The following is a 15,982-nucleotide window of genomic DNA, read 5'->3' as shown; positions in this document are numbered from 1 at the left end:
ACCCCCAAAATCACGTGGTCAGGGGTACAACTGCACCCCCAGCCTGACGCAGACACATAACACCTTACAAAAGGGAAGGGATTATATTATGTTTCTGTATTATAAAGTTCTCTCCGTAGGCACCACTCCTCACCTACTCAAAGTTGGAGAACCTTTTCGCTGCAGTTTGATTCTTTCCACTGCGCCCCAACTTCTGCAAAACCCTTGCCCTCGAAGAAGGTAAGCAAAATACTGTAGTAGTGCAGAAGCTGGGGAAGCCCGGGAGAGTACCCCAACTTTTAAAGTGCCTAGCCCCCACATCTGAACCCCTCGATGCCTAGTGAGATGGCATCAATGAAGGAGACCTCTTGAGGGTGCTGTGGGCAGCACAGGGCTGAAGAAACGCAGAAGAGGAAGGTGCCCTATCCCTCCTCTACTTACCAGGAGAGCTTGAATCCTTTCATTAGTACAGTCACGATAATCCACTGGCCGTGTCCTTAGCATCCCCGTTACAGCTCCGGAGGTCCCAGGACATATTGGAAAAGATGACGAAGTCCCAAATGAACAGAATCCCATGTAATGTGACTTGAACACAGAAAGAGAAAGAGAGAAAGAGCCAGAAGAACTGCTGCCACTGCCCCTACTTCCCCGTCTCCCAACTGAAAGCTGGGCTTGGAGACGAAGGAAGGATTCTGCAAATCCAGCCTGGGGCTGGAGCCGCCTGCCTGAGCTGTGGCTTGCCGCTGCCAGTTTCTGATGAAGATGGGTAATGCTGGCAAGGCTGCGAGAAACAAGCCCTGGAGTTGCCGTCAACAGCCAGGCTGGCCGGCTGCCCCCCACCCTCACCTCATACCAGCTCCGAACCGCCTTGGGGAAGGAAGCCAAGGAGAGCCTGGGAGGAGAGCACAAACCTAGCAGAACCTGCACCTCTCTTCCCCCAGGCGGCAGCTCCCGCAGCTCCATATAATCTCCTAATCAATGCAGTACCCAAGCAAAGCACTGCCAGCCACTTCCGCCCATTTAAAGACACAGCACATGTTTAGTCCCAGGATGGGGCAGAATATCAGGGAGAGGGTGCGTGAGGAATTGGTACCAGGAAGGAAGAGGAGGAAGCAGAAATATCTGAAGGTCTGCACTTCTATCAGCATCCACCCAGGGGTTAAAACGCCGCACCCCTGTGGGGGAGGGGAGCTGGACCCCAGGTCCTCAGCACACCTCCGGAATCCTAAAGTAAGCAGACCTCAGAGGGCCATGGTGAGTGCCTGGCACATCTAGGCACACAAGACCACCTTAAATAGAATCCTCACCCTCTCCCCAGCAAGGCGGGGCGAGCAGGGCTGCGTGCTCCCAGGCGGTGTGCTGCACACGGAATGCATATTTCTCTCCGCCTGCTGGGGAAATTGCCGTGACTTCTGGGGCGCACGGTGAGGCAGCAACTTCTGGTGGCAGGGCAGCACATGGTCACCTGGGGCCAGGGGTCTTTTTAAGGTGATTACAAAGGCCTGGTTTAGGATTTAAACAACATGATCACCAGTCAGGGGTCCAAGAAGATGCAAAGCAGCCACAGCACCCAGTGAAGCAGGACCAGCATTTTCAACTTTAGCTGGAACATAACAATTCACTGACAAGGGGGAAGCGGCTCCTCCTAAATCAGATCCTCCAGGCTGGGGTCTGGGAGTTCCAGCACCAACAACTTCCCTGGCTGTATGATTCCTTTCTGTCTTTCCCTAAATTACTATCTGGGTCAGTAATGCGGATGGGTGACAATGAACAAAGAGATTAATTATGAAATAGCAACCTTCAACTGAACCATGATAATAAGGCTTTACCCAGAAACTTGCCCCAAAACAATTGAACCATAGCAAGCCTTCACCCTGAAATTTGCCCTTAAAACAATCTGCAGACCTCCTCCTGTTGTATGGACATCGTCTCTACTTGACACTCTAAAGTGAGAAAAACTGATCATTTCTGTTTTGACCAGGCACGATGGCGGATCACTTGAGGTCAGGAGTTCAAGACCAGCCTGGCCATGATGATGAAACCCCATCTCTACTAAAAGTACAAAATTTAGCCGGGCATGGTGGCACGTATCTGTAATCCCAGTTAATTGGGAGGCTGAGGCAGGAAACTTGCTTGAACCCAAGAGACAGAGGTTGCAGTGAGCCCAGATCCCACCACTGCAATCCAGCCTGGGTGACAGAGCGAGACTCTGTTTCAAACAAAAAATAAAACAAAATAAAATAAAGAAAAAGAAAAACTGGAATGCAGACCCTGGTTGGTAACAGTCACCATACTTGTAATGACTTATGATCTGCTAAGCACATGAAGACAAGGACTGACAAGGAGAGCTTGCGTATTGTATGGGTACTATATGCAAGTGTTTAAGTGACCTTACTCAAACCAAACTAAAAGACCACAGTATCTTCCCAGTGTCCACATGGTCCAGAAGAAATACTCTTTAAGGTATAATAAGCTTTTGTGACCTGATTCCAGTAGTAAAAAATGAAAGAAAGAAAAGAATAAGGTATACTGAGGTTTCAGAGAGGTGTTCTCGAAGCAGCCCTTTGCTGTGGAATTTATCTGTCCATAGCTCCATGCCAGACAACCCTCAAATGCTGCCAGGACTTCTGAACACATCCAAAATTATGTTTTTAAAGCTCCTGGAGGCTGTTCCCAGGCCATACTTTCCGCACAGATATTGAAGGGATCAACAGATTCCAGAAGTACAAAGAGTTGTCCTTTATGACCTAGATAACTCATTCAATGGAAATACCAGGTCATGTGACCCAGCCCCGAGGCAAATGTCACTGAGAGTACTCCAGGTACACGTGAGTATTGCATTCTTATCCTGATCCATCAACTGCTCTGATCACAAGTCACACAAAAAACCTGGATCAAAGATTTCCAAGTATTATGTTAAAAACACATTACTGTAACTAAAAGTTTTTGGCTTTTGCTCTAGCTGGTTTTCTTAACTCCACAAACAAAAATCCAAAAAGTCAACTCCTTCTCAACTATTAAGAAGAGTATATGAGAGCTAGTTATGTCAGGCATCAAGCTAAGCATTTTGCATGTATTATCTTACTTAATCCTTACATCCAATTTATAAGGCAGCGCCTCATGATTTTTCAGATAATGCCACTGAAGACTAATTGTAGTGTCTTTTTCCTTTCTTTATTTTTTTTTAGATGGAGTCTCATTCTGTCTCCCAGGCTGGAGTACAGTGGTGCTATCTCAGCTCACTGCAACCTCCACCACCCAGGTTCAAGCAATTCTCCCGAGTAGCTGGGATTCCAAGCGTGCACCACAATGCCCGGCTATTTTTTGTATTTTTAGTATACAGACGGAGTTTCTCTACATTGGTTAGGCTGGTTTGGAACTCCTGACCTCAGGAAATCCATCCACCTCAGCCTCCCAAAGTACTGGGACTACAGGTGTGAGCCACTGCGCCCAGCATAACTGTAGTGTCTTGATTTGCCTAATGTCAAACAGCTAGCAAACTGCAAGTCTGGGATTTGAATGCATTAATGCCCAGCTCAAAAACCTATTCTCTTAATCACTAGGCATGTTTATAAAAAATTTCCTTCTCTATCAGACAAGCTGGTTTATAAAAGCTTACATGCTCCCAGGAGAAAAAGAATCCAGGCAACAAGTAAAAAGGAGACTAAATCAAGACTAAATCTCTTCTATTACTGCTGAGTTGGCTGGCTTGAGTGTCTGTGTGTGTTGTGAGGAACCCTAAAGGGAAGGAAGAACAGGAGAGCCCAGTGGGTTGAGTGATCATGACCTGCCTTGAATTCCCCTTGGCTCACTCTTGGTTCTGAAACAGTGCTTCTCACAGGGCCCTGGAGACAGGTTTCATTTTTTATGGTCTATAAAGAAAATCTTGGCCTGGAATGGTGGGTCACACCTGTAATTCTAGCACTTTGGGAGGCTGAGATGGGCGAATCACCTGAGGTTAGGAGTTTGAGACCAGCCTGGTCAACATGGTGAAATCCCATCTCTACTAAAAATGCAGAATTAGCTAGGCGTGGTGGCGCATACTTGTAATCCCAGAGACTTGAGAGGCTGAAGCAGGAGAATTGCTGGAACCTGGGAAGCAGAGGTTACAGTAAGCCCAGATCCCACCACTGCAATCCAGCCTGGGTGAAAAAGCAAGATTCTGTCTCAAACAAACAAACAAGAAGAAAATCTCAAAAGGTGATCCAACCATAGCTTTGAAGAGACATGAAAGTGCTTTCTCAGGCAAAGACTAAGACCAAGTGAGATGGAAGCTCATCTAACTTCCCTCTTGATCTTCTCCAAGAGAGCAGTCTCCATGGTTTGAAAAGTTCATGGCCAGCAAATTGAGGGCAGTAACACATCCGCTAGGAATGAATACACAGATTCTCCCGCTTCTGCCTGACTCCCTGTAATCTGGTTGCTCTCTGATATTTGCATTTCAGGAAGGATAAGAATTATTTAGAGGAAACTAGATTGCAAAGGCTTCCATGTCTCGCAATATGGCATATTCAGAGATAAAGCAAAACACAAAATTCCTTTAAAGTGCTTGATGAGCTATCCAAAAAGTAAGAAATATTTAAAGGTCAAAAATTTAGTGATAGCTGAAAATAGTGAAACTGGGCTTCAGTTTTCATGGCCTCCCAGAGCACACTAGAGATAATTCCCAAAGCCTATGAATGGTGAGAGAATTAAGAGGAGACTGCCTCATAAAGTGGGTCCCAGTGGACTACACTCTCACTGTAAGGACTACACTGTAAGGATAAACTTGAAAGAAATTCACAAATGCTGCCCAGGAACTAAAAGAAAAACTACCTGTCCTAAACCTTGATGTTGAACAAAGGAGGAAGAACAATCTCTCCTGATAAATCATAATCACAAACTGACTCTTCCACTGACTATGTGCCTTGAGAGTTTCCTAAACAATTGATCTGAAAACAATGCCCACAAAAGAAAAAGATGATAGATTCAGCCACAGTGAAGTTAAAAACTTCTGATTATCCAAAGAGATCACAGAGAGAAAAGACAAGGCTTTTCTGAGAGAAAATATTTGCAACATATATTGATTGAGGAAGGAATTGGACGCAGAATTAAAGATTCCTGCAAACCAGTGAGAAAAAGAAAGATAATTCAAAAAATAGACAAATGATTTGAGTAAGCATTTTCAAAAGAGAAAGCAATAAACATACAAAAAGGAGCTCAATTCATTAGTACTGAGGAAAATATAAATTGGAACTCTAGTGAGATGCCGTCACATAGTCATCCCACAGACAAAAATTAAAAAGTCAAATAATACCAAGTGTTGGAAAGGAGCTAGTGGGTGTATCCTGGTTCAGCTCCCTAAGAAAATTATGTGGTATTATGTAATAAAGTCGGATGACTGCATCCTCTAACATCTAACAGTTCTACTTCAATAATTGAAGCAACTTACATTCAGAGGGATGCACATGAAACTTTAAATGGCATTCCATGTAATAGCAAAAAAAAAAACAAAATAAAAACTCCCAAAACAAACATCTATCAACAGAAAGAATAAATGCCTTGTGTTATTTTCTTAAGTTGGAACAGTACACAGCACTGAAAATGTATAATCAGTTACATGTAGTGGAGCAGAACAAGTGAGAGGTACTCCTGCAACTGTCATTTCTTCTTTATACACATATTTTATGATTTGACAAATATTATTTGGGTTCTTTTTCTTTTCTTTCTTTCTCTCTCTCTCTCTTTCTTTCTTTCTTTTTTTTTTCTTTTTTTTTCTTTTTTTTTTTTTTTTTTGAGGCAGGGTCTCACTCTGTTGCCCAGGCTGGAGTACAGTGGCTTGATGACCTCCTGGGTTCCAGTGGTCCTTCCACCTCAGCTTCCTGAGTAGCTGGGATTGCAGACAAGCACCACTATGCCAACTAATTTATTCTTATTTTTTGTAGAGATGAGGTTTCACTGTGTTGCCCAGGCTGTTCTCGAACACCTAGGCTCAAACAATCTGCCTGCTTTGGTCTCCCAAAGTGCTGGGATTACAGCATGAGCCATTGTGCCCCTCCCCCTACATATTATTTTGTATCAGCTAATTATTCAATGCAAACAATTTAAAAATAAATAGAGTAATTAAAAAACAATTGTATACCAATCCCTTTTGGGTTTTTATAAGCAGGCTTGATAAAAAAAGCGGCAGGGCACAGGTGTCTAGACAATGTTTTGTGTTATCTGCGTTTTCACAAATATACATTCACAAAAATTGGCCTTCAAAAGTTCACTAATTTAATGAACATGAAGTTGGTTTGATTTGTATTACTCCAAGCCTCTTGTTATCACGATTTCTTCCGAACGTTACTGGGTTTAGAATGGAGGCTGGAAACAGTTCAGCTTTTCCCTTTTGATTTCAGCTGCTTTGGCTTTCTCTTGGTCTCCTATGAGTCTTAGTCTCCTCACCTACTCTGGTACTGTTCCTTTCCTAATCCAACAAAAACCTGATTGGTGTTTCTTGCCTCATCCATAGATGGGGACTAGAATGGGAACAGGTCACCCGAGCATGCTGCTGTTGACCTTGCCTGCAGACACCCAGGGCCACCTGGCCAAGGGAAACCTGGAGTCTGTGAACTCAAATGCCATGATATTAGGTCCTATCTCTGCCAATGAGTGGCAGAAGTCAAGGGAGAATTCAGCCCTCCTGCCTCCCACCTTCTCATCTGGAGCTCTTTCCCCCAACAGAATTCCATGCTTCCTCACGACCTTGGGTAAGTCACTCCAAGCCTCTGGAGAGGAAAATGCATGACAGGATCCCTGAGGCTATCCTTCTAGCTCAAGTTCTTGGATTCTGTGCTGATCTCCCTCGACCTTCCCCCACCCCCACCGCCCAACTTTGCTCCAGGAACAGGAGCAGAGCAGCACTGCAGTACCAGGGCATAGCTGCATGCCTCTAGTTGATGGGAAATCTGGGGCAGAGCAGTGCTGCAGTCACACATTGGGGAATCAAAGCTCCAAGCTCAGGCAGGGGAGTCATCAGGCGTTGAGAGTGTTATATTTAAGGAGCATTTTGGAGGTCAGGAAGCAAGTGAGAGAGGAGCAGCGGGGGCGGAGCAGCCTCCAAAACACTCCATTTCCACAACAAGCCTCTTTCTAGTCTTTCAGCCAAAATCCACTTCCAAACTGCACTCAGTAGAGAGCTTGTGTGAGCTGACCAGCAGATGGCCACGGCTGCACCCCGATCAGGTGCTCCCCACCACTTCCCTGTCCTCTCCCTCCCTTGGCACTCTCTTCTCTCCACCCTTGGCCACTATTAGTCACTGGCTCTGGGGCGATAGTATGGGCTGCAGGCATTGGCCTCACCTTCTAGTCTGTTCATCTGTGTCAGCTCCCAGCTTGGAACCTCCAAAGCCAGCCCCTCCCTTCCCATCCCTGGTACCCTTATGCATACCCCTACCCTCTAGGCCCACTGTCTGGGTGAAACAGTGCTGTACAGAGCAGGCACCCAGCCAGAGGGCTGGCAAAGGGTGGCAGACTTGGGGGCACAGCAAAGCAGGGCTGTTTGCTTGAAGAATGCTTCCTTCTGCCTCCATGACCTCAACCTCCTGGATTTCCTGAAGACAATGGAATTTTAAAATAAAATGAACAGAATCACTGCCCCGCAGAGGCTTCTTTGCTTCTCCTTCACAATCTGCTAATTTAGAATATTCCTTCAGGCAATAAACAGGCGGAGCAATATCAAAGCCAAAACTCCACTCAGCTTTGTCCTGCCCCTAGGAAGGGGAGGAAGAAGACTAAGGCAGCCAGGGCTTCTGTGGATGGCTCTGATCCTTGGATCACTCTAGAGCAGGCGTCCCCAACCTTTTTACACAGGGGGCCAGTTCACTGTCCCTCAGACCATTGGAAGACCGCCACATACTGTGCTCCTCTCACTGACCACCAATGAAAGAGGTGCCCCTTCCTGAAGTGCGGCGGGGGGCCGGATAAATGGCCTCAGGGGGCTGCATGTGGCCCGCGGGCCATAGTTTGGGGATGCCTGCTCTAGAGTCTAGAGTGGTTTAACAGACCTCATGCCCGGTGATTCTCACAGCAGCCCAGCGAGATGCTAAACCACATTTCACACAAGACACGCAGGCTCAGCCAAGTCTAGTTCTCTTCCTACAAGTACTGCCACTGCTAACCGTTCTGTAAGGTGGTAAGTGGTTAAAAGAGGAAAAATGTAAAAGGTAAAACACCATGCCTGAAAATCATGAGCCCCCTCATGCAACTCTGGGCAAGGAAACTCTTTAGCCCGCCCGTACCTTGGGATCATCTCCCTCACTCAACTCAGTACAACACCCATCTAAGCTCTCTCTCTTCCCCCTGTTTAAGCAGCCATCAATAACCCTTCTTCAAGGAGACTTTGTCTAGATGAGAAGACAAGAGCTCTTTCTGGCAATGGAAATCCCTAAAGAGGACTCCCTGCACTATCCCACTTTCCCACTTTCCCCTTCACCTCCAAAATCATCCTCCCGCTTCCTGAATGCTTGGCTGCCTGACTAGTGTTGGTTCCTCTGCATGCTTACTCATCCCTGAGTCCTGGATCATGAGACCCCTTCACTCGATGCTCAGAAGGGTAGCCTCAAGGAGATAAAAGCCCTGCTGTCAGAAAGATGCACACACCTCAGAGAAACCTCACAACCAGGAGAGGGGCTGCTGCCTGAAGTCACTCATCATCCTAATTACATGCATATCAAAAGGAAACTTCTCTCTTGGCAGATGGAAGAAAGGAGGCAGATTTCTAATTACACCCGTGGCTCCTCCTGGTTTATCCCCAGGAGAAATTCAGGGTGACTGATGGTGTTAGGGACCCAGGAGGGTGCTTATAAACTCAGGTTCTCCTTGAGAGGGGGCACCTAAGCCAGCTGCTTCCAGTTCTCCTCCCACCAAATGGGGATTTCTCCTTCTTCCACTAAATTATATATCAGTATTACCATTTTTTAAAATACGGATGAATTGAGCGCTAACTCATTTTCAAAGTGAAAGTCGCCTGGTCAAGGACACCATAAGAATCTATTTATTGTTGGCAGAGAAATTGCTCGATGATAGGACAAATGCAGAAAAACCGCATTCTTCACTGAGCTGGGACGGACACCCCCAGTGGTGTGTTTTGTGGTTTGGCACCACAATTCTAGAATTAGCCTTGAGTTCAAATCTATACTTATCAGCTATGTGACCTTGAGCAACTTACTTCATTTCTCTATGCCTCAGCTCCTTTATCCATTAGAAAGGTAAGGATGACAACTACCCATCAGGTTGCTATGAAGAGCGGATGACACTAAGAGCAAGTGAGTGCTGAGTACATTTTCACCACTGCTATGATTATTCCCAACCTGTGTGCACAGAACCGCCACTATACAGTACAGGAACCACAGGCTCTTCGTCCTGCTCCTAATCTACTTTTTCTCCTTTATGTCAGCAAACTTTCCAATTTTTCCTATTTTGTCGGGAACATTTTTGCATTGTTTTATGCTCTTTCTGTTGGGTCAATCAGCTGTTTATTATTTCAACAAGAACTGTACTTATGGCTGCGCCCAGTGGCTCATGCCTGTAAATCCCAGCACTTTGGGAGGCTGAGATGGCTGGATCATCTGAGCTCAGGAGTTTGAAACCAGCCCGGCCAACATGGTGAAACCCAGTCTCTACTAAAAATACAAAAATTAATCAGGCTTGGTGGTGGGCTTCTGTGATCCCAGCTACTCAGGAGGCTGTTGCAGGAGAATTGCTTGAGCCCGGAAGGTGGAGGTTGCAGTGAGCCAAGATGGCGCCATGGCTCTCCAACCTGGGTGACAGAGCTAGACTATCTCAAAAAAAGAACTATACTTACGGAGCGTCTAATATGTTCATGATCCAAGCAAATCATGATGATATTTCAAAGTCAGATTCTGAGTTCTCCTTGATCTCTACAAGTTAATAATCCAACAAGGAAGATGAAAGATGGGCATTAAGCTATATTAAATAATACTAATTTAAAATACAAGGCAATAAATCTCTAAGAGAGGCATATCTAATCAGAAGGATGTATTATCTCTGTTTTCCAAAACAAATATAGGTTTGTATTCATTATACCACTTTTTAAAATCAACAGACAAGTAATGGTGAATAGTCTCAACTGATTCAGATTAAGTCTGTCTGTGATATTTCTTGATTAGTCTGGTCTTAACACAAAAGAGCCAGAAAAAGGATCCAATATTTGTCATCGTCCTTTATGGAGACAAGAGCGTCCTATTGGCATGACAGGTGTCCAGAAATAGTGCCTTTGGAACATATTGCTACTATCACTGCCAATAAATACAGGTTTACTTGGATGGAGCAGACTACATCGAATGAGTTTGATTTTAAAGAGTTTTGTTTCCAGTCATCAGGACATTTTTTCAACAGTGCCCTAAGGTTGGGGTGGAGGAAGCTTTAAGTTATTTCAGGAACAGATATCCACTACCTTCTCCCAACAGCACAACAGACATGAGACTGGCATATCATGAGGAAACCAAGGAGTTCAGCTTCCACCCATCTTGTGACCAGCACTATTCAGCAAATGCTCTTTCATGCACTAAGCCACTAGCTACCTTTGATAATCCAGGAGCATTTGTGTGCTGGCATGTACCATGATGGAGTTTTTACATGGACTGGTAATGAATTGAGAAAAATCAGGACAATGCAGTAAACATTGAAAGGTTAAATATATCACACCTGTAATCCTGGCACTCTGGAAGGCCAATGTGGGCAGATCGCTTGAGCTCAGGAGTTTGAGACTAGCCTGGGCAACATAGTGAAACCTCCATCTCTACAAAAAATACAAAAATTGGCTGCGTGTGGTGGTGCACACCTGTGGTCCCAGCTACACAGAAGGCTGAGGCAGGAGGATTGCTGGAGCCCAGGAGGTGGAGGTTGCAGTAAGCTAAGATCACGCCACTGCACTCCAGCCTGGGAGACAGAGCAAGACTCTGTCTCCAAAAAAAAAAAAAAAAAAAAAAAGTTTGAATATATTCACAGCACAACCTTTTAATTTTGTGTTTAAATATTCTTTAAATATACACGGTGGTGAGTAATTCTGTATTTTTTAGTTGCTAGCTTTCATAGGTAAAATAAATAACTGGTAATTCTGTGCTGGTCTGTCAATTTTTTTCAGTTTCTTCCCAAAATCCAGAAGTCCAGACTCCCCCATGAAAAAGGCTCTCAGTTTTAAGACCCTATAAGGAGAGCCTCCGCTTCTCAACTGCTGTGATGGAGCATCTGATTTTTTTTGGATTTTGGAATATTTGCAGAATACATAGTCAAATCTGAAGTCTGAAATGCTCTGATGACCATTTCCTTTGAGCAGCATGTTGGCACTCAGTAAGTTTCAGGTTTGGGAGCATTTCTATTTCAGATTTTCAGATCTGAGATGCTTAACCAGTACCACTCCCTAACCTCAGACACAAATTTCCCATTGTTCCCGAACAGCTTCACCTAAATGTCTCATGAGCAATTCAGAACCAGCACAAATAAATGAAACTCACTGTCCCACTGTCTCCTCCCAACTCTGATCTCCTGTATCTATCTCAATAAATAACACCACTAGCTACCAAGTCACCCAGTCAGAAACCAACAATTCGCCCTAGCTTCCTCTCTTCCATCTCCCATTTAATTAGGAACTATGTCATGTCAATTCTACCACCTGAAATATGACTAGAGTGTGCTTCTTGCTGTCAGTGTTCACCTGCCTTTCAATTGTCACCTTTCAGTGTGCAGCTGCAGTTACCCTCTCCTATTTGTTCATTAACCAAATATTTACTGAGCATCTATCATCTGCCAAGCAAAATGCTGAGTGCTAGGTTTTCTGTGAATTAAGAAACAAAACACAATCCCTGTCCTCAAGGAGCTCAAAGTCTAGTGGGGAGAGACAGTTGTAAAAATTAAGTTATCGGCAGGGCACGGTGGCTCATGCCTGTAATTCCAGCACTTTGGGAGGCCAAGGCAGGTGGATCACGAGGTCAAGAGATCAAGACCATCCTGGCCAACACGGTGAAACTCCGTCTCTACTAAAAATACAAAAATTAGCCAGGTGTTTGGCACACGTCTGTAATCCCAGCTACTTGGGAGCTGAGATGGAAGAATCGCTTGAACCCAGGAGGCAGAGGATGCAGTGAGCTGAGACTGTGCCACTGTGCTCCAGCCTGGCAACAGAGCAAGACTCTGTCTCAAAAAAAAAAAAAAGAAAGAAAGAAAGAAAAAGAAATCAGAGATGGAGCAAAACGAGGCAATTATCTTAGTCTAACTTGGAGCCAGAGTACTTTCTCAAAAGCAAAACTGATGGTACCTTGAAGTCCTTCAACTGTTTCCATCGTCTATGCAATCTCAGCACTGTACGGGCTTTCACAGGCTCCCTGCTTCTGTTTCTGGCTTTGACATCTGCCTCTTGTCTTCCACATGCATCCTGACTGCCAGTCCTGCCAAACTATTTGTAGTGCCCTGAACCCTGCCATGTCCATCCCAGGCCCACTATTCTCTAACAGATTTCCGCACCCACAGCCACCATTCCGTGATATCTGCAGTGTGCCAGGCATTAATCCTAAGCCACTAAATTTAATCCTCATGACAATCCTGGAGTATCAATGGTAACTTCATGTTACAAATGAGGAAACTGAGACCAGGAAAGGCCAAGATAACTCACTCAAGTTCACAGAGCCAGAAAGTAACAGAGTCAGCATTTGAACCCAGATATGTCCAACTCCAAATCACAGCTACATCATCTCTCCTCTCTTGTCCACCTGATAAATTCCCATCCACGCTTCAGGTCTCAGATCAAATGTAACTTTCTTTATAAAGCCCTTCATGAACTGCCCAGTCAAGTAATTCTTCTTGCTTCCCTGATTTTGAACCTTGTTACCTGTGCTGCCATAATTTGTTTACTTGTCTGTCTCCCGAGGACCCATGAACATCTCTTCACAGTGACTGTGAGCTACCCATCCCTAAAATCTCCACACTGAACTCTCCCCACTGGCATGTAGTCAGCATTTAATAAACATCTGGTGAATGAATGGGTTAATAAATGCTTCCCAACCTCTTTTTTCAAAGTTAAGATAGAAACTCTTGCCAAGCACAGTGGCTCAAGCCTGTAATCCCAGCACTTTGGGAGACCGAGGTGGGAGGATTGCCTGAGCCCTGGAGTTCAAGACCAGCCTGGGCAACATAGTGACTCCATTTCTACAAAAAACAAAAAATTAGCCAGGTGTGGTGGTATGCATCTGTAGTCCCAGCTACTCAGGAGGCTGAGGAAAGAGGATCACTTGAGCCCAGGAAGTTGAGGCTACAATGAGCTGTGATGGCACCACTGCACTCCAGCCTGAGCAACAGAGACTCTGTGAAAGAAAGAAAGAAAGGAGGGACGGAGGGAAGGAAGGAAGGAAGGAGAAAAAGAAAGAAAAGAAAGGAAGAAGGAAGAAAGGAAGGGAGGGAGGGAGGGAAGAGAGAAAGAGAGAGGGAGGGAGAGAGGGAGGGAGGCAGGAGAAAAAGCAAGCAAGCAAGCAAGCAAGCAAGAAAGAGATGGAGGGAGGGAGGGAGGAGAAAAGAAAGAGAGAGAGAGGGGTGGGGAAAAAGAAAAGAAAGAAAGAAGAAGAAAGAAAAAGAAAGAAAAAGAAAAGGAGAAGGAGGGAGGAGGGAGGAAAGGGAGGGAGGGAGGAAGGAAGGAAAGAGAAAGAAAAAGAAAAAGAAAAGGAGAGGGAGGGAGGGAGGAGTGAAGGAAGGAAGGACAGAAGGAAGGAAGGAGGGAGGGAGGAAGGAAGAAAAGAGAAAAAGAAAGAGAAAGAAGAGAGAGAGAGAAAGGAAAAAAACTCTCAGGACACAATTCATCATCTACATATCTTAACACAGTAAGGTCAGGCTATCAGATGGCCCTAGTCTGAAGGGCAACCTGGAAAAAAAAAAAAAAAGAGTAAGACTGTGACAATGCAGTAAAGTAATAGAACCTCCAAATCCAGACTCCAGAAAGTGAAGTCACACCTCTAAAATCTCTACTACAGGAACTGAACAGAGTCTAACAGGGAATGTCGTCATCAAGACTGACCACACCTCACCAAAAGCCATTTCATTCCAGGGTAATTTCACCCAGTACATTGCGGCTAGAGGAAATTCTGGGAATCATATCTCAGAAATAAAAGGGGAAAGCCTGACAGAAGGGGCTGCATTTTCATGTGCTTAGACATTAAAAAAGTGATAGTCAAATTGTATGTAAATTACTTGTAAACTGCTTTTATGCATTATCAGAGATTCCGGGACATTGGCCTAATATGTAATTTCCTTTTGTACCTGGGCTTTGTACCTAGGCTACGCAAATAGGCTCTTTATGGGAGCATCTTGATCAGTTAAAAGTTCTTAAACTCTTTCGAGTAATAAACTTTCTGGGGTGCTGATGGAAGCCGTGGATACTCTTCCCAGAAGAATGTACAGAGAGACGAAATTCTGCCTACCAATGAAGGGAGCTCCTGTTAGCCATCAGAGTCTCTCTTGGTCAAGGTCCTGAAAGTAAGTGCTAAGTTCAGGAATGATCCATATCTAACATCTGATTCTATACCTGCTTAGATCATGTGCAATCTGGACTAAGTAAAATTAGGCTGTTTCTGCCTCTACATGCAAATACAAACTAAACAGACCTTTCCAAACTAACCACAGACTAAATCCCCAATATCCCCAGACCACACCTTTTCCAGAGCACTTGCCGTCACTATCCCCTGAGAGCTATCCAGTTGATAACAAACCACCTACAACTTCAAGAGCTAGTACACTAGAGGATTTGCAAGACCCTGGTGAAGACAGACAGCAGCATTCCCACCAGATAGCAAACTGCTTGCAGCAGACTGTTTTGGATCCAAACCCAGTTGCAGATGCCTGCTTTCATGGCTGCCACTGCACACTGCCAAGGGAGTACAAGCACCTTGCACCATCCCATGTTTAAAGGGGCTCTCTGGATGTTTGTGGAAGAAAGGAAAAGAGAGAGGAAGGGGAGACAGAGGAGGGAATGGGTCCAGGGAGACCTGTTCTCATTTAGTTTGCTCTCTCTGGCTCCTTTCTAAGAAACCTGAGTATTTGGAGTATTTGACAGAGCTAAACGATTAAAACAACAGATGTGTGTAATTTTCACCTTTGTGCAGACCAGGAGATGAAAGTCCAGAGAAGTTAAGTGACTTGGAGCTGATCACACAGCCTGTAGGGCTGGGAGGAGCAGAAAACCAAGTTCTATGATTCCCAGAGACATGCCCTAGCCACTGTAACACATTCCTGCCGGTTCATGCTGGCAGCAAACTTGCCACTTGGGCCTCCCCTCTCATTCTCTCTTCCACACACAACACGGGGTACCCAACCTGCTCCAGAAGTCTGAGCCTTGTCCAGTCTTCCATCTCTGAGAGAAAGGAGACCCTGCCATCTGGCTAAAAAGCAAGGCTCCCAAATGAAGGGCTGAGATATTCTGGAAGGACTACATATCTCTCCCTGCACCCTGGAGCTGGGGTTGGGGCTGCACAGACTCAGCCTCCTTAGATGCCCCCATCCACTCCCAATGGCTCTAACTCCTTGTTTGGAAAAAGAGACAGAAAAGCAAATTTCAGATGGCAAGCAGGAGCCAGGAGAGATTTGAAAGCTATCTCAGGAACGCCCTCTAGCGTATCCACAGGGTTCGAGCGGCGCAGTACCCAGGCCCCCATTCCTCGGAGGTGCCCGGGCCCACACTGCCATTGGGGCATCCGGCGAGCAGTGGGCGGGGACAGCAGCAGCATCTGCCACTCACATACAAACTCCTCTCCAATCCCAAGGCCAACGTCTGCTGCAGGATGAGAGGCAGTCTCTGCTTTTAAGATTGTCCAGCCCGCACCAACCCCACCCATTCCTTATACAACAGGGAGAAGGAAAAGAGAAGCAGGCAGAAGATTAAAAAAAAAAAAAAAAAGTGTGGAGGTTGCACAAATGGATCGAAGGGCAGAGAAGAAACAGAGGAAGAAGATGGAGAGTGAGAGTAAAAGAGGCGTAACTG

General features: G+C 45.3%; 1 protein-coding gene across 14 annotated transcripts in view; it reads right to left on the bottom strand.

Annotated features, from left to right (window-relative positions):
* The window catches only part of GRAMD1B (GRAM domain containing 1B), a 269,620-nt gene that overhangs the window by 96,331 nt on the left and 157,307 nt on the right, over positions 1 to 15,982 (bottom strand). The window contains exon 1 of one of the 14 annotated variants that reach the window (XM_074400756.1): positions 421 to 13,300. The exons of the other annotated variants lie outside the window; for them this stretch is intronic. Within the exon in view, the coding sequence (XP_074256857.1) occupies positions 421 to 443 (23 nt within the window). The 5' untranslated portion in view covers positions 444 to 13,300. Of the gene's footprint in view, positions 1 to 420; positions 13,301 to 15,982 lie in introns of those variants that run through there. 14 annotated transcript variants of the gene reach the window in all.

The sequence above is a fragment of the Saimiri boliviensis genome, chromosome 6, assembly GCF_048565385.1.
Source record: "Saimiri boliviensis isolate mSaiBol1 chromosome 6, mSaiBol1.pri, whole genome shotgun sequence".
Taxonomy (NCBI): domain Eukaryota; kingdom Metazoa; phylum Chordata; class Mammalia; order Primates; family Cebidae; genus Saimiri; species Saimiri boliviensis.
Note: the sequence above shows the minus strand (reverse complement) of the source record. Positions and strands in the feature narration are given on the sequence as shown.